General features: G+C 50.4%; 7 protein-coding genes across 7 annotated transcripts; 2 read left to right on the top strand and 5 right to left on the bottom strand.

Moving 5' to 3' along the window:
• Nucleotides 1-853: 853 nt before the first annotated feature.
• N7459_003090 (uncharacterized protein) lies at nt 854-6201 on the bottom strand (the record flags this gene model as incomplete). The annotated part of the gene is made up of 15 exons (XM_056942274.1): nt 854-1156; nt 1209-1361; nt 1427-2183; nt 2243-2643; nt 2720-3793; nt 3856-4038; nt 4090-4158; nt 4213-4282; nt 4328-4386; nt 4441-5113; nt 5171-5278; nt 5336-5601; nt 5655-5758; nt 5814-6010; nt 6068-6201. 15 exons carry the CDS (start codon nt 6199-6201, stop codon nt 854-856), a joined length of 4551 nt encoding a protein of 1516 aa, XP_056802157.1.
• A 464-nt stretch (nt 6202-6665) lies between these two features.
• On the top strand, nt 6666-7848 carry N7459_003089 (IGBP1/TAP42 family protein; the record flags this gene model as incomplete). Its single annotated transcript, XM_056942273.1, has 3 exons — nt 6666-6877; nt 6938-7214; nt 7267-7848. The coding sequence occupies 3 exons, from the start codon at nt 6666-6668 to the stop codon at nt 7846-7848; spliced, it is 1071 nt and encodes a 356-aa protein (XP_056802156.1).
• A 262-nt stretch (nt 7849-8110) lies between these two features.
• Nucleotides 8111-9201, bottom strand: N7459_003088 (porphobilinogen deaminase; the record flags this gene model as incomplete). The annotated part of the gene is made up of 2 exons (XM_056942272.1): nt 8111-8862; nt 8937-9201. 2 exons carry the CDS (start codon nt 9199-9201, stop codon nt 8111-8113), a joined length of 1017 nt encoding a protein of 338 aa, XP_056802155.1.
• A 642-nt stretch (nt 9202-9843) lies between these two features.
• On the top strand, nt 9844-12767 carry N7459_003087 (putative LON domain serine protease; the record flags this gene model as incomplete). The annotated part of the gene is made up of 3 exons (XM_056942271.1): nt 9844-10306; nt 10372-12616; nt 12680-12767. The coding sequence occupies 3 exons, from the start codon at nt 9844-9846 to the stop codon at nt 12765-12767; spliced, it is 2796 nt and encodes a 931-aa protein (XP_056802154.1).
• A 435-nt stretch (nt 12768-13202) lies between these two features.
• On the bottom strand, nt 13203-15730 carry N7459_003086 (protein kinase RIO2; the record flags this gene model as incomplete). Its single annotated transcript, XM_056942270.1, has 6 exons — nt 13203-13458; nt 13561-13848; nt 13991-14184; nt 14321-15357; nt 15431-15575; nt 15668-15730. 6 exons carry the CDS (start codon nt 15728-15730, stop codon nt 13203-13205), a joined length of 1983 nt encoding a protein of 660 aa, XP_056802153.1.
• Nucleotides 15731-16199: 469 nt separating this feature from the next.
• Nucleotides 16200-19191, bottom strand: N7459_003085 (proteasome regulatory particle base subunit RPN1; the record flags this gene model as incomplete). The annotated part of the gene is made up of 5 exons (XM_056942269.1): nt 16200-16226; nt 16289-18601; nt 18654-18818; nt 18886-18950; nt 19047-19191. 5 exons carry the CDS (start codon nt 19189-19191, stop codon nt 16200-16202), a joined length of 2715 nt encoding a protein of 904 aa, XP_056802152.1.
• Nucleotides 19192-19617: 426 nt separating this feature from the next.
• On the bottom strand, nt 19618-21765 carry N7459_003084 (uncharacterized protein; the record flags this gene model as incomplete). Its single annotated transcript, XM_056942268.1, has 3 exons — nt 19618-20780; nt 20843-21094; nt 21159-21765. 3 exons carry the CDS (start codon nt 21763-21765, stop codon nt 19618-19620), a joined length of 2022 nt encoding a protein of 673 aa, XP_056802151.1.
• Nucleotides 21766-21777: the final 12 nt, after the last annotated feature.

Raw genomic sequence — 21777 nt, 5'->3', positions numbered from 1 at the left:
TTCTATCTTCCACTGCCAGTTTTCAGGGCAGTATTGCAATAAATCTTTCAGAGAAGCCAAGAAATGTTTCAGTCTCAAGATTTAGGATCGAGGTATAAAATCCCCGGTTATCCACTCTTGACGAGACATACTCAATCTGCTTCATTTCAGGATAGTATATATTTCCAAGAAACTTGCCTTGCACGATGCATTTTATTTATCTCACCATTATTGCCCTTGTCGGCGCTGTCATGGCTTCTCCGGCCTCAAAAGACAATACGGTATGGTTATATCAAAGCGAAAGTTAACAGATTTCTCTGATAATACCCCAGATCCCCGCCGGTGGTGCCTGTGCTAAGGATGGAAGCATGGGCATCTGTGAAAGCAAGTTCTGCTTGGTAGGAAAGGCGTCTCTTCCAGCTATGTGGTCACAAGTTACTAACAAATTTTCTTCTCCTTAGCAAACCCCGGACCAAAGCCATGGGGTGTGCCAGTAGGAGGTTTCTCCAGAAAGCACTTCAACTTGATATTGGTAATGAAGTGTAGTGTTGGATGAGGGGTTCGAATGGAAAAGGCTAGCAACGAGGATTTCTAGCCCTCGGGGCATTGTTAGAGTAATGCCATATCTTCTTATCATTAATTCGTGTCAGGCTAATCACAAGCTTTCCTTACTCGAGATCTTATGGTTTAGTTTGGACATATAGAGCCTAGCATAATCCAGTAAGTGTCTTATGATTATTTACAAGCATCATTATTGTACGTTCAATGAAGTCTTGGAATGCGCTTGGGCCGTAGCAACATTCTGTACAATCGGCCATCTGATCTGTTCAGTGGACAAAAAAATAAAAATCAAGCATCAGTGAAAAAAGAAAATTTAAACTGCGGTCCCAATCTCCACACCCTTTCCACCGTCGGAATCATTTGATCTGCACTTGCAGCCAAACTTGATGCGGAAATCATTTCGCGGCATTCCCATAATGGCCTCCAGGGCACGTTGACTGGCCCGGACCTTTGTATAGCGACTGGAGGTACCAACTGCCTCTGCAACGGAGATACCGTGTATCATCGCAGCAGCGAAAACGGTCGGTTTCTCTCCATCGGCAGCAGGAAGTTCTCCCGCTTTGAGACAATAGTCAGTGCACCCATAGACGTCCGTCAGCTGGGCATGAAGATAGGTCTATACGTATGACAGTCAGCATTGTAACTGAATGAAAGCAGTGCGTTCTCACAGTCGGGTGTTTGTTGGCAAATGTATCGTAAAGTGACATGTCCACAAAGAACGGCTTGATGTGGTTCGAGTAGAATTCCTCAACGACACCAAATTCGAAGTCTGAGTCTACGAAAATTGCAGCTATATAAGCTTCTAGCATGTCAGGAAGACACTATGTTCACAAAACCGTCAGCTTGCTGATGAAATGCTTTCTACGTATCTAGTTTGAGGACATACCTTTGGGGAGTCCTTGGTGCCAAGCCAGTAGTCCATGACACCGTCGCTTTCAGCCTCGGCTGTCTGGATTTCTTCCGCATACTGAGTGATTGAAGCCTGAACAGGACCGCTGAAATGCTGCAAGTGCCTGTGCAGTCCTAGCTTTACCGCTAAAGCACCGAGGAACTTGTTCGATACCATGGCCATCTTGTAGATCTCGTCAGCAATCGGGATCTCGGATAACCCATTGAATGCATCACCTACCTTGTGTTCCGTGAGCCACTGGGGATCTTTGTCGGGGAAACGATGATATAAGTCCTCAACACACACCATATCCAGGAGAGAATCGCCCAGAAACTCTAATCTTTGGTAGCAAGGAACTTTGGCCCATGCTGAAGGGTAGGACGGATGAGTGAATGCAGATCGTAGCAGGCGGGGGGATTTGAATCGATAGCTTAGTTTTTCAAATACCTTGTTGGCGAGATCTTGCTCTGCTCCATCAGGGGACTTTGTCTGGTACCCCGGTTTCGAGTACGCAGACTGGTAGTCAGCCCAGCAAGTTGCTGTGTGATTTTCACTATCAACGAACAGAGTCACTGCGTGAACAGCTTCATCAAAGCGGTGGTTCTTTCCGCCGGAAATCAAGGATGCGGCAATCAGAGCCTCGCATACATCTGCAATAGTCTTCTCTGCAAGGTTGTGCGTGCCTTCTGTAGCAAGGTGTTTGATGTAGTTGCGACCGTGAAGAAGTTCCAGGCCTGGAGGATACCATGAGTGGCTGAAGGCGTGTTAGTGAATAATCAGAGGAATATTTGCAAAGAAGAGCCAAATTCCTACCGTGAGAATCCACGACTTCGAATGTACTCATAGAGCCGGATCTTAGTGGCAGCGTTGAACAGATTCTTGTTGCAGATGAGACACATCCGATTCACGTGGTAATCGTATTCATCATCGTCTGGCTTTTGACAGAAGAGAGAAATCGATGTGGCCATCTTGAGGAAGCTGTCTCCCAAGAACTCGAGACGCTCATAGTTTTTCCCCATTCCTCTTTGTACATGAACTTGCAGCGCTCGGTGATCTTCGGTGTTATCAGAATCCTTGGTAAAAGCTTCCAGAGCATACTTTGTTTCGATCTTGAGATCAATAGCTGCCAAGCCCTCTTGTACAATCAAGTACGATTCAACTCTGCTGATTATGGCCGGGAAGGCCAAACATGAAGTGACTGTTGATAATGGGATCTATAGTGCATATCAGCAAGGTAAGCACATCGCCATTCAAGATCAATATTCTGGGAGAATCGTAGGGAGCGCTTACTGGCGATATTGTCAATGGCTGCGGACAAATGACGCTCTTGGTATTCTCTGCCCTCTCTGCTTCAACCGTCTTGTCGAGAAAATTCCTTCGCAAACCAACGCACTCTGCCTGCAACACTGGCTGGTTCCAGTCACATTTCTCCAAGAAACGCTTTCGAGAGTTTTTGGAAAGACTCAAAGTGTAATTCAGAATGTCATGCATCCATTTGCGCTTCGACACATACTCTGGGGGTGGGTCTGATGGACGTAGGTCTGGGTCGACAGCCTGCGGAAAATATCGCTTTCTACCATCCCACGGGTCGTAGATGAAATGACTCAAGAGAAAGTCTGAGCTCATGTCCTTAGCCCATTTCAATTCAGGATTTTCTTCGACGAATAGCAGTGTGTCCCAGTCTATCAGCTCAGAGGGCAAGACGATGGAACTGGTAATATCCGCCCTGGTTTGGACTGGAGCCAACCAATAGGAGAACTTCTCAGGTTTAGGATCAAACGTCTTATGAAAAATATCGCGGAGGACTGCCAGGGTAAAATTAGATAATCGGTGTAGCTCTTTGAAAGAAACCGGGAAGCCATCATCCAGACCCACAGTCTGGATAGTTGTTTCTTTGTCGTTTTCCAGGTAGAGGGGAAAGCTTGGGAAATTTGGGAGCTTCATCCGAGTAAGCAGCATCAGACTGTTATGCTCTCGAGCGAGAGGCTTCGAAGGAATAAAATTGATCAAAATCCCATACAGCAGTTGTGGGATTTTTCCTTGCTCTTTAGCCCAGATAAAGGGCTTGCGGATCATGACATACTGATTTGTCTTCTTTGACACAATTGCCAGCTTTGCATTTCTCATAGCTGGGAGGCGCTTGTGGTAGATAGACCTGAAGTGATCGTCCAACAAGTTGTTTCTTCTCAATAGCATGCAAGTGTCAAATGCTGCTGACTGTTTTGCAAGCGACTTTCTCTCCGCAAGGCCTCCTATCACCCCTCGGATTGGTGACTTCTCTGGAAGGATTATTTCGCAGTAGAAGGCCTTGTCAGCTTGAATCACAACGTAATTGACCTGAGCGGAAAGATCATGTTCATATTGCTTTGAATCTGGTCATTAACCCTGATCCAAATATAACACGCCAAGTCTCTTTTTTCACTTACCAATGACTTCGCATAGCGTTCTAGAATGTCCACAGCATGTCGGTAAGTCAATCTGGCCCCCGTTGATGGGATTGTATAAGCTTTTTTTCCTTTGTCCTTGCCTATGATGGCGTCCATGTCATGATCATCTCCATTCAAAAGTCTGTCCTTGGGGAGAGCTTTGCAGAACGCTTGCATAATATTCTATTTGTGACATGTTAAGTATGTTCGGCTCGGTTCGTCAGATGTGCATACCTCCGCTTGTCGAATCTCCTGTAGTCGCTTCTTGTGATCCTCGTTTCCTGCTTCAACCATGCATGCATACTGTGGACCAGACCTTAGTGATGAACCGATGGTCTCGGCACGAACAGAACTTACGATTGAGTTCTCGTGTCTAGCCCGACCTCGGCTCTGAATGTATTGGATGAGTGTGTCATATAGATTGAATCTTGTCAATCAGTACATGAACTGATCCCTGAATAGAGTGGCTTACCTAACGACCAGGTTGCAGTCGGGAATATCAAGTCCTTCTTCAGCGACCGAAGTCGCGAACTGACAACTGTCAGAAGTTCTTGTCTCTTTACAAGATGAGAGAGATAGACTTACGAGACAATTAATTTCACCCTGTCGAAATTTAACCAGGGCAAGAAATTGGTGGCGGAAAGTAGCATTTCCAGTGACATCAGAGCGGCGGACCCCGACCAGTATCCCAGGGCGAAGATTGGGAATATTCAGCAGCTGTGTGAGCTGGAACAACGTTTTTGCTGTATTTCGTTGCTGCGTAAACACAATGCACTTTTTGTTCTCGGACTCCCCAAAATGATGCGTTAATATCGAGAGGAGAAGCTCGACCTTCGGGCTGAGTTGACCGGGCTCCAGAGGGTGTGGGAATGTGTAGGCTCTCACTATGCTGCAAGCTTCTTTGATTCGCTGGATGTCTCCCCCAACCTGATCCGGGGATTCACCATCTATTCCTGCTTCCTTACCGAGGATCCCCTCCAGCTTTGGCATCACATCCTCCGCTAGCGCCTGTGTCCACACCCGGTTTGCACACCACCTACCTAATTCTGAACTTGCATGCCAGGAAAAGCGAAACACAGGCTCGAGAGCTTTGATGTTTGCAAATCTTTCACTCAGTACTCTCGAAAGCTCTGTCTGGGAGGGCTCATCGAGCTTTCTGTACGTCCATATCTCCTCGGTTGGTTTCCTCACAACCTGGCGTAACAAGGTCAACTGTGAGGTGGTTGCAATTTGACTATCCAAGAGGGCCTCAAGCTGACTATTGAAAAGTCAGTTTTTTATCAATACTGGTAAGTAGGGCTCTATTTGGGCTTACATTGCTGCGTCTATGATGTTGCCTTTGCTGTCGATGGGAGAAGCTGTCATTCCAAAGATCTTCGGACGCTCTGTCAGATTCGTCTTGGCATACGCGTCACGAATAATACTATTCAAGTGTTAATGTCTGGACGGTGTATCTTCGCTAAGATCTCTCAATACTGACCGAGCATATGGGTGCTCTTTCTTCGTGTGGTGGGCTTCATCGAAGATCAAGAGGTTTATTTGTCTCATTCTCACAAATGCGTTGAGCAGACATTGATTGAGAATTTCTGCTGTGCAGACAATTACCATATTCTTGCTGAAATGATCATCCCAGGTCTGTTGATCCCAGAGATCTGGGCGCATTCCGCCATAGAAGGAGCCAACATTTTGATCAAGGTTATTGCGCAGGACAGCGGCTTGTTGGAAAACAAGTGTTACGCTGTCAACCTGGGATTTTTTAGCAACTGAGTACACCGGCCATGGAACGAAGAACACTTTACCAAGAAAAAAGCCACTCGCGGAGGCTTTCCACATGATCGATCTACCAGTTCCTGCTGGAAGATGTGCTTCAGCAGCAGAACTGCAATCAGAGTCTTTCCTGATCCTAACATAGCTGTTAAATGGGTTTCTATATAATTTTGAAAAGAGTGAAAGTATACCTGTATCAAGCACTGCGATGATGTTTCGGGCTTTTGCCCGTTCAAATAGCTCAATCTGGTACGCTCGAGGATCTAAGTTGCCGACATTGAGATCTTGCTTTGCAACCAAGCTAGCCAACGTGAGCTCCGAGTCTGGTACTGTGGATTTTTCCGTGTCCTCATGGCTCGTGGATCCCTGTAGGGCGCGTTGTGAGAGTCTGTGAATGAATCAGTGCCCGTCATGAAGGCGTAGGCTTGTCGCGATTGCAACTAACAAGGCTTGAAACTGAGCATTTTGGGCCCGGCGCATTTGCTGAGTCTCAGAGATAGACACCTCGTGCTCGTCGTCGCTTTGCGATCTCTCTGGGCTGCTATCTCTCTGGTTGCCAACGGCCTGTTCGGGTTCCATGGTGATGGTCAGTGCGATCCAACAAGGTTCGCGGGGATGGGAGAAGCGCTGTAGGTATCGGAGACTGTCGTAGGGTCTAGGCTCGGTTCAAATGAAAGAAAACTGAGATGTGGCGCAAGGAGGTTAAGGAAAGAGCGGTTGGCTGCAGGGAGTACGGCACGGTCAGGTTAGTGATGCAGGATATATAGAACATGGTAAGATAATTCGCCTAGTTAAAGAACCATTCACCAGCCAGGATTTACCAGCTTTAGGATTATAGAAATATCTGAATATAACTAAATTCCTAATTACCATTCCATCAATATCGCGCAAATATCTTGAACGCCAAGTCAACAACACCGCTCTAATCAATGCGATAAGATGGAGCTCTTATCAGCTTATCGCCTCGCCAAAACTCAGGCAAAACGGCGGGGACACAAGTGGCGGCTCCAGATTCGCTTTTCCACAAATCCCTAGCGACAATCATGGATCAATCGCCGAATCTTCAATCTCTGTTTCTGTCTGCAAGGCAAAGCAAGTCGGCGCTAGAATTGAGGGGAGACACCAACACCGCTGCCTACCGCGACGATGTCAATTCGACAATTGCCAAGTTCCAAGAATGTCAGCGACAGGTCAATCTCTTGTCGTTGTTCAGCCCAAACGAGTCGCTGGACGACGTTTCCTCTGGTGACTTACAGTAATTATTTTCTTCCCGTGGAATGTCGCTACCAAGACGCGCTGATCCTTATGCGACTAGGTACATGACTTTAGAACATCACCTCGCCGAACTCATCCAACGCGGTCCCAGCTCCGATCGTGAAGCTGTTCTTAGACAAGCCGTTGACCAATACGAGAAATTTCTAGCACGCCTTGACGAATATAATCTCTTATCAAAAGGAGATAAGAAGCTCTTGGAAGAATACATGGCCAATCCCTCCTTTTTTACCCTCGCACCCATGAACGATGCCGCAGCTCGGCGAGAAACCAAAGTGAGACGTTTCAGGGAAGAAAAGGAGCTCAAACAGAAACTAGAGGTATGAGGGAAGTTGAGCGGATCCCGCTGGTTCACTTGCTCACGTTATCCAGTACTTTGCCCGCAACGAAGCACGCCTCCAAAGCGACGACGACGACACCCGGCAGCTCTATCTAGCAGAGCTCCAACTCTATATACACCAAACCTTCCAAGCACTAGATCTTCTAATTCAAGAGCTATCGATGCTGTCAGCAATGCGAAATGCCCCGGCCCTGGTCCCGGCCCAGCCACCGCAAGATGATCCTAGGCAACGGAGTAGTCTGGGAGGAGCCAATTACTCTGATCGTTTGGATCCGTCTCTTTCACAACTGCTTAGTGGAGGGAGAACGGGGCCTCTTTTGAACAGCAAGGGGAAACCCATGCAGCCATTCACACTACTGGACCGCCGCGCGCAGCTTCAGCAAGGAGTATTCCGGTCTGGTCACAATCTGCCAACCATGACCATCGACGAGTATCTTGAAGAAGAGAAGCGCAGGGGAAATGTTGTACAAGGAGGGGAGCAGTCTGGCATTCAACCTGAGATTGACGAGGATGATCTAGACAAGGCTGACGAAGAAACGATGAAGGCTCGAGCGTGGGATGAATATGTCGAGGCAAACCCGCGGGGGTCTGGCAACACATTAAACCGGGGGTAAACCGTGAACCAATCCCGTACATTATTCTATGTTGGTACGATGCTCACTCTCGTCACTCTTGAAAGCCATAAACGGTGTTATTGGCTCGGTTTGCAGCAGGCCTACTCCATGATCCAATTGAAGCATATTTGTGGCAACGGCGCTTTGAAGTCCTCGAGATAATATGTAAGAGAAACTAGTCGTTTTATTCATTTCCAACAGGGTATCTGCATAGTTATGCTTCAAAGAGTCTATCAAAGTTTCCTTTTCTTTTCTGTTCTCTTCAAGAGGATAGGTTTTCCTTGACCTGCTTGTTTCGCTGAATAGCCTCAAGGATGGCCCCGGCACCGTCAGCGACTAGGGCGTTGGCTACCGTGACACCGAAAGCCTCGGCAGCCTCGGCGGAGTTGACGTCACCATCTAATTCCACTTGCGCGCATTCCTTACCATCTACACTGACGACCACGGATCGCATCCGTAGTTTCTTGGTCTCCTCGGTGCTTTGAACCCATTCAGCCTCAACACCTAGAGGGGCACTGCAGCCGCCTTCAAGAGTTCGCAGCAAACTCCGCTCGGCCAGGCAGGTGAAGGTGGTCTCATCGTGGCCAATCTTGTTCAGCATTTGCTGCAGGAAAGCGTCGTCCTTGCGAATTTCAATTCCCATGGCGCCTTGCCCAACGGCATACAGCATACCGCTGTTCTTGGAGTCCAGATACTGTGTGATGCGATCCTGTAGGTCGAGGCGCAGCAGACCGGCAGCTGCGATGATAATGGCAGTGTACACGCCATCCTCGGCATCTAGCTTGGCCAGCCGGGTGCCGATGTTACCCCGGACGTTTTCAACCTTGAGGTGAGGATATTTCCGAGCCAATTGGGCCGTGCGGCGGATGGAGGAAGTTCCGAGGACAGAGCCCGCGGGGAGCTCGGAGAGGCTCTTGTACTGCAGCCCTTGCTTTACGACAAGAACATCTCTGCTATCTTCACGGGGCAGCATGGGGCCCAAGGTGCAGGTGGAAGGGAGAAGGGTGGGGACATCTAGTGGGTTCAGAATAGATGAGCATTCAGCGCGGGGTATGTCAATTGATGTGTTGCCAAAAGATCCGTCCAACCTTTCAGAGAGTGCACAATGAAATCAACCTGGCCCGCCATCATCAATTCCTCCAGCTCCTCAGTCCACAGATTCTTGGTGGTGAAATCACGTAGCGCAATGGTGGTGTTGAGATCTCCTGCAGTCTCCTTTGAAAAGATCTTGAACTCATACTCGGGATGGGTCTCCTGTAGCGCCTGGCGCACCAAGTCTGTCTGAATCAGAGCGAGTTTGGACTTGCGAGTGCCGATGGTGAAGGTCGTTCTGGTGGAAGTGGGGGTGGCCATATTGAAGAGGGAAGGATGCGCCAAGGTGAGGTGCCAATCACAGATATGGAGGGTGCAAAGCCGAGGGGGGAGGGGGGGAACGACGAGCGCAACAGAGCAATTCCGCTCGTGGAGAAATTCCGATCACGGGACACGGCGGTATTGGAGTTTCGAGCGAAACGTGGCAACAACCGCCGAGATGAGATAAATGGACAAGCGAGGAGAATCAAATACGCAGTAGGGATGGAAGATTATGGATGAGCTGAGTGAGAAGCACGCAGTAGCGTACTGCGCGAGATGTAGAAAGGTCATATAAAATGATAATCATGACCCCCAAAGCAGTATGGAACCCTTTCCCCGACGGATCTGCAAAGATCTGGCGTATCCTCGTTACACTGCTCACTGCGAGTCTCGTATTATTACCGGTAACCACTAACCTCGGCTTCGGACGTGGAGATTACATGGCATGCGACGTCTTATCGCCTGCCCCAGACTCTCTCCATCCACGCGCTTCTGGAACCCCCGATCGCTCTCCTGACCGTCTCCATCCTCCCCCCATCGCATCACTTCCTCCACTTTATTCTCAGTTTACACCCCGTCTTCTCCATCGTCACTAGACCCTATCGCTGTTCATAGCCTCCTGCTACACTCTGGCAATCCACGATGGGATCCAACAGTGGCAGAGGCACTAAACTTCCTCTCGTCCCTCTTGCCAAGGGCTCAGTCCTTCTTCCCGGCGTGACTCTCCGCATCCCGGTCTCTAACCGCCCCGATTTGACCAACCTTCTATCCTCGCTGGTGGACCGGCCGAAGCGTGATGGCAACTCGATCACCTTCGGGTGTATCCCGCTTATGTCCCCATTCCTGAGCCGTGATGGACAGCAGCTTCTGGAGGGTGAGGACTCAGACGAGGAGAGGAAAGAAGAATACGACTCAATCGATGCTGGGCAAGCCCGCAAGGATGACCTCTTCGGCTATGGCACCGTGGGCAAGGTGATCGGCGTCCAACGCCGGGCCTACGCCGAACCGTTCCTTCTAGTTCAAGGCTCGCAGCGGTTTACTGTAAAGAAAATCTTGCGAGATCGGCCATTTTTTGAGGCGGAAGTGCATCTCCACGAGGAGAATAGTGAGTGATTCGACTTCAATTTACAGCCAGTGAGCTTCCCCGTAGCTGACCGACGTTCTCCTTAGGCTCCTCAGTGCACGGTGACCCAGAAGCAGCTGAACTATTCCAGCAGATCAGACAACTTTCCCGAGAGCTCCTTACTCTACTGCGCCTGTCATCATTGCTCTCCGCTGCGTCGGCCCGTTTATCGCCACTAGTGGCGCGAAAGTTCGAATTGTATATCTCGAAGACAGAGTTGGGGCAAGCTGGAAAATTGGCCGATTTCATGACCGACGTGTCAGATGCGAGCTTTGAGGAGAAGCTGCGGATCCTAGCTTCCTTCAATGTTAAGGAGCGACTCGAGCGCGTGGTAGAGATTCTGACTCGGCAAGCCCAACATATTAAGAGCAGTGTCAAAGTGACCTCCATCTCCACCACATCATTCCCGCCCAGCTCAGGAGTCGATATCAGCCAGATTGACCCTCGCGAACGTGAGTTGCTGGCACGGCGTGCTATGGCGGGGCTGTCAGGCCTCACACCCCCTGGGCCTTCTAGTGCCCGTGGCAATGATAATGAAGAGAAGGAACCGAACGAAGTCGACGAGTTGCAGCAGCGGCTTCATGACGCAGAGTTGAGCCCCGAGGCTCGTAAAGTTGCGGACAAGGAGCTGAAACGCCTGCGCAAGATGAATCCCGCCAATGCTGAATACGGTGTTTGTCGCACATACTTGGAGAATCTGGCTGAGATCCCATGGACCAAGGTCACTGAGGACCAGCTGGGCCCAGACACTCTAAAGCGTGCCCGGCAGCAACTTGATGAAGATCACTACGGGCTGGAACGAATTAAGAAGAGACTCTTGGAGTATCTGGCCGTGCTGCGGTTGAAACAGTCAACTAATCAGGCCGTGGAACGTCAGATTGCCGATCTGTCCAAGGACTTGGATGCGTCGTCTAGTAGGGACCTTGAGAAGGATGTTCCTTTACTCACAGAAACTGACCGAGTAGCGCTGGAGACTCGCCTCGAAATTCTTAAATCGAAGCGTATGACTGATAAGTCTCCAATATTGCTTCTGGTCGGACCTCCTGGCACAGGCAAGACCAGCCTGGCACGATCGGTGGCAACATCGCTTGGCCGCAAATTCCATCGCATCTCTCTTGGCGGTGTTCGTGATGAGGCTGAGATTCGTGGCCACCGACGCACCTATGTCGCAGCTATGCCCGGCTTGGTTGTCAATGGACTGAAGAAGGTTGGTGTGGCCAATCCGGTGTTCCTGCTTGACGAAATAGACAAAATTGGCGGCGCGAACTTCCAGGGAGATCCATCCGCAGCTATGCTGGAGGTTTTGGATCCTGAACAGAACTACACGTTCACCGACCATTATATCAACATTCCTATTGATCTTAGCAAGGTGCTTTTCATCGCTACAGCCAATTCGCTGGACACCATTCCGGCTCCATTGTTGGACCGCATGGAGACCATTTTGCTCTCTGGATACACAACTGTTGAGAAAAGGCACATCGCGAAGCGCCACCTCATTCCCAAGCAGGTCCGCGCGAATGGATTGACTGATGGCCAGGTCAACTTGTCCGATGACGTGATCGACAAGACCATCACTTCGTATACTCGGGAGTCTGGCGTCCGCAATCTGGAGCGTGAATTTGGGTCGATCTGTCGTTACAAGGCTGTCCAGTTTGCTGACGCAGCTGACGCCGATCGCCCGGCTGATTACAACCCGATCGTCACAGTCGAGGACCTGGAAGACATACTGGGTATCGAGCGCTTCGAGGAAGAAATCGCCGAGAAGCATGGACGGCCTGGTGTGGTTACGGGTCTTGTTGCTTACTCAAGTGGTGGCCAGGGAAGCATCCTGTTCATCGAGGTTGCTGACATGCCCGGGAACGGCCGCGTTCAGCTAACAGGAAAGCTGGGTGATGTTCTTAAGGAGTCTGTCGAAGTGGCTCTCACATGGGTCAAGGCCCACTCGTTCGAGCTAGGACTCACCCATGACCCCAATGAAGATGTCATGAAGAGCCGCAGTGTCCATGTCCACTGCCCCTCCGGCGCTATCCCTAAGGATGGCCCTTCAGCTGGTCTCGCCCACACCGTGGCACTTATCTCCTTGTTCACCAACAAGCCCGTCCCTCCGCAGATTGCCATGACCGGTGAAGTTTCGCTGCGGGGCCGAGTGATGCCCGTTGGCGGAATCAAGGAGAAGCTCATTGGTGCCCTACGTGCGGGCGTCAAGACTGTGCTATTGCCGCATGCCAACCGCAAGGATGTCAAAGATGTCCCACAGGAGGTCAGCGAGGGCTTGGAGATTGTTTATGTCCAGTGAGTTCTATTTCTTTTTCAGTATTTCAGGTTTGATTTTTCCCCTCTAATGTGCATTTACAGGCATATCTGGGAAGCACTCCGTCAAATCTGGCCGGACGCACACTGGCCTGGCCAGCACCAAGTCAACTTTGTCGAGAGTCGACTGTGATCCTGGATGGATATTAACAACTTTTCACGGCCTCTTATTCCCATCCGTATTTGTCATTCCATCCCTTATCATTTGAGCCATCTCGACCCCAACTCTTCTTGCATAGCGTGCTGTTGGTGAAGTAGGCCACAGTTGATTTAATCGATTTCCCTCTGCGACACAGTTATGCCAGCCGGGTTTCTCATGTCTATATTTATGAATCCAGGACAGTTTTACAAGCCCAGTCTCGCCTATTGAGAATGTAGCAGTTTCTTTTATAAGCCACAACGGAACCCGTGGCTTCAGATTTCTTAAATCCAGCTTCTAAATATAATACAAAGGTGGGCCCAAACGACAATGCAGGAGAATACATGAACACCGATTTTTCCGCCAGAAAAAATCCAATCAAAACCAAGATCCTGGAATAACGCAAAGGAAGAGGGATATCGGCCGGGATCAAGGCTTCATCCACTTGGGAGCGGGGTTGTTCGACCCCTTCGATCTGACAAACTCCCGATGAGCGAAATCCAGGCCTAGCGCTTGCCAGGTTGGCCGCCACTCCTCCTTATTCTCCTTCAACTCCTGCGCCTGCTCCTCAAACGCCTTGCGCAGCTTATGGTCCGGCTCCTCGGATGAATCCTGCTTCTGGACGGTCTGCTTCCGCATTTCCTGCTGGAAACGCTCGCTTGAGTCCCAAGACTCCTTCTCCCAGCTATATTTGGTGGCAATGCGTTAGCAAATGAATCCACAGGCTACCGATTCAAATCCATTCTGGTGAAATCCACCAGCAAGACAACACAGGGGGATTACGTACTCGGTGAGATCCGTTGGCTCCTCGGGCCAGATGAAGGGTTCTCGCAGCTCGACGGTCATGCGCTTCTCGGGCAGTTGCCGCCGCCATGGGCCGATATTCCGACCATCGCGAGTGAGGCGAGTGATGGGTAGCTGTTCAACGTAACTGCGGACGCTGATGACACCAACGCCGTACACGCGCTCTAGGTAGTCGCGCATGTCGAGTTTGTTGAAGTTGAGGGGGACGCGGAACTGGGCATAGCGGGGGGAAAGGTTGGGGGTTCTGACAAGACTGATGACGAATTCGGGACTGCAGGAGAAGAAGTGATTCCGTTAGCAAGCGATAAGAGCATCTCCAGGGACATTGTCCTAAGGAATCATGGTGTATGATCGGAGTGTCGGGGAGATGTTGAAATTTAATGTTCAGATTTGGGCGGCGTGGGACGACTTACAGGAAGACCTGCTTGCGCTGGGATACCGGCAAGAATGAATTCTTCACCCCCTTGGGGAGACCAATTGTTTTGCGCACCATCGTGGAAGGGGTGTGATTGTTGATGGAGAATCGGAGTTGTTGGTGATCTTTGGCTGCGTGGAAACTGCGCAGCTGGCCGCATCGCCCGCCGGAGCCGATCGTATCTTCTCCGGTCTATCGCGCCGATCAACATGCGATGTAGACTGAAAGTGCTTTAAATCTCAAATACCCCAACTTATATTACAGTCTAATTCATCATGATTGTCGTTAATCTAAACAGGCTGTTCTTCATTTCTCGGATGCTTCAGACCTGCAGGCTCTCAAATCGCCTCGAGCTGTCGTCCACTTCCGCGTTCTCTTGCTCGGGTCGCTCGCCCTCGTTGGCTTCTCCGGATTCTTCCTCTTCCTCTTCGTCCGAACTATTCTCCTCCTCCTCCTCCTCCTCGTCGTCGTCGTCGTCGTCATCGTCGTTGTCGTCATCCTTAGAAGCGCCTGCCCCATCAGCCCCGACCTCCTTCATATAGTTCTCAAGTTCGCGCGCCATCTTCCTTGAAAAGCCGGACGCCTCAACTTCCACATCCAAGCGTTTTCCAGGGTTCTTTAAGAGGTTCTTCCTCGCATCCTTGAAAAATGGACCAGGCGCATCACTGACAAAGTGGAACTTCCGCTGGAAGAACCGTTTGATGCAGTTGACATCACGGTCAAAATACATCTCAGCGTTAACGTGGTCAATGGAAACCATCTGCGGGAAATCAATGAGCACCGGGACCAGCCGGACGTTCTCATCATCCTCGTTCTCTGCATCTGCAGGGGCTTTGCCCTTGCAATTGGGGTCCGCCTCTTCCTTAATCAGAATGTTGAACTCGTTGAAATCACCGTGAATCAGTCCAAATCGTGCCAGCTCCAAAATCATATCCATCAGCTCCGAGTAAAGTACCGCAGGTTGAGGAACCTTGGAGATCTGTCGGAGTGGGAAAGCATCGATCAAACTCATGACGATCGTGTGTCGGTTCTGGGCGATGGGCTCGGGTACCGAAAAGCCGTTCTCTCGCAACGCCTTCATGAAGGCGAATTCCTTCATGGCTGCCAGTCGTGACATATACATCCAGGAGCCTGTGTTGCGGTGTCGTAGGTAGTCGCGGTTTGTCTTGACGGTTCGGAAGGAAATGCGGCCGAGGCGGTGGATCTTCAGGATGCGCTGTGTTCCGCTGCTGTGTGCAACCACGATGATGTCTGATTCCTTGCCCACGCCAATCTGATTGCCAACGGAGTAGACGCATTTCTGTTTCTGATGCGCGTTTAGCGCCAAGTAGTCGAGTCCGCCGTAGGTGAGTCGATAGCCATCGTCTATTGGAAGAAAACAGAGTATGAGTATTGACCGGGGGGAGAATGTAAATCTGCAAGGAAGGGTAGAGCATACACTTCGCGTTCTTCACTTTCGCAATCAGATTCGTCTTGGCCAGATTCGAGATGGCGCGGTTCACACCACTGCCGCCACGGAGGCCCGAAAGCTGGGCGATTAGCGGAGTTGGGACCACTTCATGATTACGGCTACCGGCTTCCACCTAGTTGAGTAGGCTTGGTATCAGCTTCGTGAACATCGCAGGGGAATAGCCAAAACTAGCGAGCGTGATGAGGGGGAGGGGCTGATAAGTACCGCCGCAAGGACTCGGAAATCCTCCGAGGTGAGGTAGCGAATGGCTTTGGCGTCGAGTTTCATTTCAGCTATTACTCAATCCAGCCGCAGTGGATTCCTGAACTTTTAGAGCAAACAGCGCAGAGCTTGACCTGAAGGTCGTAGGAGATGCGGAGACGAAAAAAGTGATAAGCTCGGAGCCCTAAGCCCTATTTCCGCTTTAGTGTGGGTACCTTGAGCGCCTCCGCAGTCTCGGCGGAGGACGTTCAATACTCAATCAAAATGGAGTAATACAATATTCAGTGATCAATAACGGTCCAGGTCAAAGATTGCCACTCTATCAAAGTTAATGAATCGTGGTCTACACAGTGATCCGAGGGGACGCATCCTATTCGAGCCCGCCCATAAACCAAATGCAATAAATCAAAGATGAAGAGAGTCCGTGCGATTCCTCAGTCGTTCTGAATACATTAGATCCATTGATAGCCTGACAATTATACAAAAGTCATCGGAGCGAGCAGCCGGGGGAACTGGGGAATCTCGCATTTAGCACTTATTCAGGGCTTTCCCAGTCGGGGTTCTAGAGGTCACATTAGTAAAGTTGCCAATAGACAGCGCCAAGGAATGAATGGAAAGGCCTACCTGGCGCAGAATGACCAAGCCCTCAAGGGTGCTACTCAGAGGGATGTACTGCTCATCTTCTAGCTCGGCTCGCTCGCCATGAGACAGAAGCACAGGCGTGCTTTGTGTCTGCCATCCGGTGATCGTCTTGGGACGACCGGCTTGTCCTACCACGTCGACTGCCTGACCCACCCGCACATTGACAGTGAGCGGCTGTAGATCCTCATCGAGAGTGACAAGGTAGCGAGGGAACATGGCGGTGATAAGGAAGTAAAGCAGGTAATGGTGTTCAGCGAGGATGAATTCCTTCGCGTCAATGAGAGAAACAAGGACAGTGAGCAGACCGGCCGCTGAAACTCGAGAAAGGACCTGGCGGTCGGTGTGGAAAGGGTTAAGAGTCATGGTACCCTTGCCCATGTGCAAGAGACCTTGAGCAATCCGCACCATGAATAGGGAGTTCTGGTCACGGTGATAGTAGCTAGCCAGTTGCCGCAGTAGCTGTGCCAGACGAGCGTTGTTGGTGCCCGCACCACACAGACCCATGGCGAAGATGGCGTTGATGGCAACGTCATTGTCATTGTCGTGGCTGTATCTGGACAAGGTGTCGTAAACCTTCATTTGGGGGTTGCTGGGGCTGATCAAGCCCATAGCCAGGGGCACAGCGCGGCGGATGTTGCTTGAGCCGTAGTGCATGAGATGGCCGAACTGACGAAGAATCATATCCTGGCCAACATCCTCACCCATAGCAATGAGCGAAAGACCCAGAACAGCATATGACTGAACAAGCTCATCGCCCTTGTTCTCCTCCTTCTCTTCAATGATGTCATTGCAGATGTGAAGGAGTTCTTGTAGCTTGAGCACAGTTCCCGTACCCGCCCAGGCGCAGACTGAAGCAAGGACAGATGTCGGTTTAGCCATGGGATGATCAACTACCTTGAGAATATCGAGGATGACATCAACCTCCTCCTGGCGACCAAAGTAAAGCAAAGCCAAACCAAGAGCCATGAAGCGGGTCCACTTATCCTTGAGCTGCTTCTGACGTTCCTCGTCCATCAGGGTTGTTGCGATTGCCTCACTGACCTGGTGATTTGATGACCCAACGAATATGAGACCTAACGAGACCGCTGCCATAGCTGCAAGCTGCATATCTACGGAGGTGTCTTCCACAATAGGCAAGAGAACATCGAGGAGATCTTCCTTGTTGGAGCCGGCGTATGCCAGGCCAAGACCCATGATGGAGGCAACCCGCATGGGCACGTTCTTGGCTTCGAGGTTGTCAGGGTCACTCAGAAGAGCGAGAGCAGGATCCGAGTCCAGCCGAACGCCGGAGTTGAGAACACCAATAGCAAGCAGAGCACCAGCTTTGACTTGGTCCTCGGACGCATATGTGAACTTGTCGATCTTGTCCAAACCATCCTCAACATCCCGGTGAAGGAGCATACCCAGTGACGCAGTGGTAGAGAGCATGCCGTCATCCTTGGTCTTCCAAACCCAGGGCCCCTTCTCGCCCTCAACCAGCATCATCTTATCATTACCGAAGCCAGCGTTCGCAAAAGAATTTACAAAGGCACTAGCCAGGTTGTGTCGCGCCGAATCGAGATTGGTAAGGCCCGCTCCCCGGCTGCTCTCCAGATGGGTCTTGTAAATGTCTTCGGGCATCTTCGGGTCCAGAATATTGAGTTCCTTTCCAAGAGACTTGAAATGCTTTGGAATGGAAGTGTTGTTGAGGCAATCCGCTAGAGCCTCGCCCTCCTCATCCTCGGCGGGCAGATCAAGCCAGATCTGCTGTCGCGCAACGAGGAATGCCATCTGTTTCTTGAGAGACTTGTCGGATGTAGCGTTGATGTCACTCTTAATAAGATCAATGTCGTTCAGCCGGATGGCGAGCACAATCGCCTGGGACAGTTTGTTGTAACGGACGTAAATCTCGTGAGCGGTGCGGAGGAACTGCTGATCCTCAGGGTAGGTAAGGAGGTTCACCATGCTGACCATGTACAAGCAGACACGGGCATATGTGTTGTCATCCACGAACCGTGGGATTTCCTCGATAATCTCCAATTCGCTCATAAGGTCGACTGCGTCCGCCTCGGCGTTGTGACCCAAGAAGTAAGGCACCAGCGACAAGGCAAGGTCCACCAAGTCCTGTGTCTCCTTCTCTGCATTCAACCGGTTCTGGTATTCCTGTCCGATCTCCAGCGCTAAGTGCCTAATGTATTCGTGGCCCCATGAGCCGAGGTCTTCGGACTTCGCCAGCAGGCGGTACTTGAGTGTCTCCAGCTTCTCCTCATCTCCATAGGTCATGCCGAGAACGGACAGCATATCCGCCAGTGAGTCCTGAACAGACAGTTAGTTGGTTGTTTTTGTAGTACATCCGCGTGAAACCGACCTTCACGGGCCCAGCTGCCCATTTCTCGTACAGTGCTGTCAAGTCATCGTAATGCGGCCGGAGGAACTTGAGCGGTTTCGGAACGGCAGTCATCGAGGATGTAGAGGTTTTGATAAAATTCTTGATGGCATCCAGGGCAGGTCCGTAGATTGAGGTGTCCGGCTCCTAATATGAGCACAAGTGAGCATTAACGTCATCGCGTGCTTGGGACAAACAATCGGTCTGGTCGTACCTTTAACCGCTCAACAAGCATCTCCAGCTCATCCTTCAATTGCTGATCCTCTTCACTAAGCTCATCTTCAATGATATTAGTATCTGAATACAAACGTCGAGGAATCACTGAGGCAGGCCGCAGGCCACATGAGCTGTCTCGAAAGTTCCATCGCTACTTACCTTCTTGCGGCTCTTCGCCCTGCTTCTTTCCCTCGGCAGGGGTCTTGTCATCCTTTTGAGGCTTCTTGCCGTTCAGCTCGCGAACATCGTCAACCTTGCCCTTGCCCTTGTCGGCGGAGGTTGACCGTTCGCCCTCGTTCGCCATCTCTGACGGTATCTGGCGACCGGATCGGTGTGAATCAGGGGGAAAGGGCGGACCTTCAAGAGCCAGAAGATTAATTATGCAGTTCCACAAAGGAAAAAAGAGAAATGGTGCTGCAGATAGTGGGTGATGCGGTAGTTGTAAGCTGGTGATGGAGACGCAGAGAGCTCAGGCTGGTGCAGCTCCCGGATTATGTAATCCCGCCAAGCCCGGGTCCAGTGTCGCCTCTATCGGCATCGACGCTCTTCTATAGTCGCAGGTACATTACATCCACGTTCTTATCCTTCGCTAACATCTTTGGTATTCTAATTGAAAGAGCATTTTTCATCTATTTACATTAAAGAAGAACAAATGCCAAATATGCCAGATTGACCAAGACATTAAGCACTTTTGTACCATCTTCTCCCTCGTATGGGAGTGCGTCCATAATCATTCACCGAAGCAGAAGAGGTTTTCAGAAAAATCATCGACAGTCTCTCCCATTTGAGTACATTTCCCGTGACGGGATCGGAATTCCTTAACGTATGCTTTTGTTTGTTGTGTGAATTCTTCCGCGGTCAACAGCTCACCATCATAGGCAAGCAAAGGCAATGATTTGACTTCAGGGAGTCCCAGTTCAAACATATCAAGCAGAGCCATGATGGTAGATGCTCGACTCGGATGATTGCTTGCTGATAAAAGTTCAGCGTCATTTGTTGGAGGCTGGAAAGGTTCATCGAGGTCATCAATATCATCGACACTCTTCTGATTTGGTGTCTCTGCGCGACCGTGATAAGCAAACTCCTCCGGTACTTGATATAGCTCACTGTGAACCGTTGCTATAGAGGACGTCCTCACACCCGGAAATGATGGGTACAGAAGACAATATCCCTTGGCCCGCATCATCTCCAGCAAATATTCCATAAAAGCTGGGTATCTCCTAGATATCAGCTTATCCTGAGAAAGACTGTCCGCTTTCGATGCGATGGCGAGACGGTCCGAAAGAAACGCATGAAACTCGGCCCACTTGTCGCCAAAGTACAGGGCCGCGTTGCTATTTGGTGCTTGCCAGAGAAAAGATGGCAAGTACTCTTGTCCGCCTTCGCCGATATGATCAGATGATGATGATTGTGGCGGATTGAAAGGGCCATCTTCGGCCGTAGGCTTCAAGGATGGCAATTCAAGTGAAATTCCCAAGAGATCTAATGAAGTAGGCTGAGCACGCGCAGAGTGCTTGTAGACCAGTATGCTGTACTTGAGATAGTGGTAAAAAGATGGCGCCAACTCAGTCCGCGGAGACAACAGGAGCAAGTGCGATAAATGGGGATTCAGGGGGTAAAAGCTTTCCACTATTCGTAGGGACGCCTCTGTCAAATCCATATGGTGTGATTGGATGCGACGCCGGAGGTTGATACGCCCTGTAAGCTGGGACAGCCCATCCAGATGCTGTAGGATATCTAGTGTCTGGGAATCAACCCTTGGGGAAAGCTCTATGGTCAAGCTAGGCGTTGACCCCAAGTAATCAGCAGCGTCCAATGAGCGAATGAGTCTGATCAGCGATCCGGATGATTCAGATGCGTGGACCACTATATCAACACGAATGTCATTCCAAACTATTTTCAGAACATCAGTACCGCCCAAATTGCAGCATAGTGTGTTTGGATTGACAATATACCTCGAAGAGCTGTGCTGTCAACATCTGCCAGCCACATCAGGTCGATCGAAGGAGCAGGAAGCGTGACATGAGGGATTCCAGTCTCCTTCTTGTGAACTGCAATCCCTTTCCGAAAGAAATGGTCTTCTGAATCATCACGATGGGTGATAATGACCTCGGGGGCAATGTAAGTCCGGATAAATGCAAGGCCTGCGGCCACAGACCGTTCCATGCGGGAATCAGTAGACTGTGCAGAGTAGTCTGGCCGGCTGTCTGTTCGAACTGTCAGCTAAATTTCCATCGGCTGTTTTTGCTTGGTAGATGACTGTAAACTAACCATGCCAAGTCATCGGGCATTCAGGGTCTGTGACCCCGTTCACTTGTTTAATGCCTTCAATCGACACCTCGTCCTTCCCCAATAAGGCGAAGTGGACATGGTTTAGCTGCTTACGGGCCATGCGACAAGCTAATGGGATCATATCTGAGATGCCGCGAAGACTCGATCCGGCAAACACTACAGCCCGACTCGCCGTATTATCTGGATGCTTGTGGTGCGGAAGAGACCGAGCCAGTTCGTAGAACTTGATTTCCCCATCATACAATCCTTCCGGATTATCTGTTCCTTGCACCACTCCCCGCAGCGGAACTTCGAGTTTTGGTATAGCAGGTGTTTGAACTGAGCCTGGTGGCGGCGCAGCATTTTGGTGTCTGAGTTTCGCGATCGTCGGGTTGTAACGCTCGGCGGCCGGGGTCAGATCTGTCGGCATATATTTGAAGAACTGATACAGGAGGACAATGGCAATTAAGACGGCGACAAGTCGTCGAGGACGCGGCATTTTCGGGTGCCGTAGATGACGAAAGCGTTCTTGCTCGGGAAATCGATGGTCGTCGTCCTTCTTGCCCAGCTCTTCATCAGCCTGCAACGGCATTTTCGTGCGTACCATTCTGTAGCAATG

Source organism: Penicillium hispanicum (assembly GCF_028827665.1).
Source record: "Penicillium hispanicum strain IBT 35686 chromosome Unknown utg000003l_segment0_segment0, whole genome shotgun sequence".
In the NCBI taxonomy this organism is placed as follows: domain Eukaryota; kingdom Fungi; phylum Ascomycota; class Eurotiomycetes; order Eurotiales; family Aspergillaceae; genus Penicillium; species Penicillium hispanicum.
This window is presented reverse-complemented; position numbering and strand designations above follow the sequence as displayed.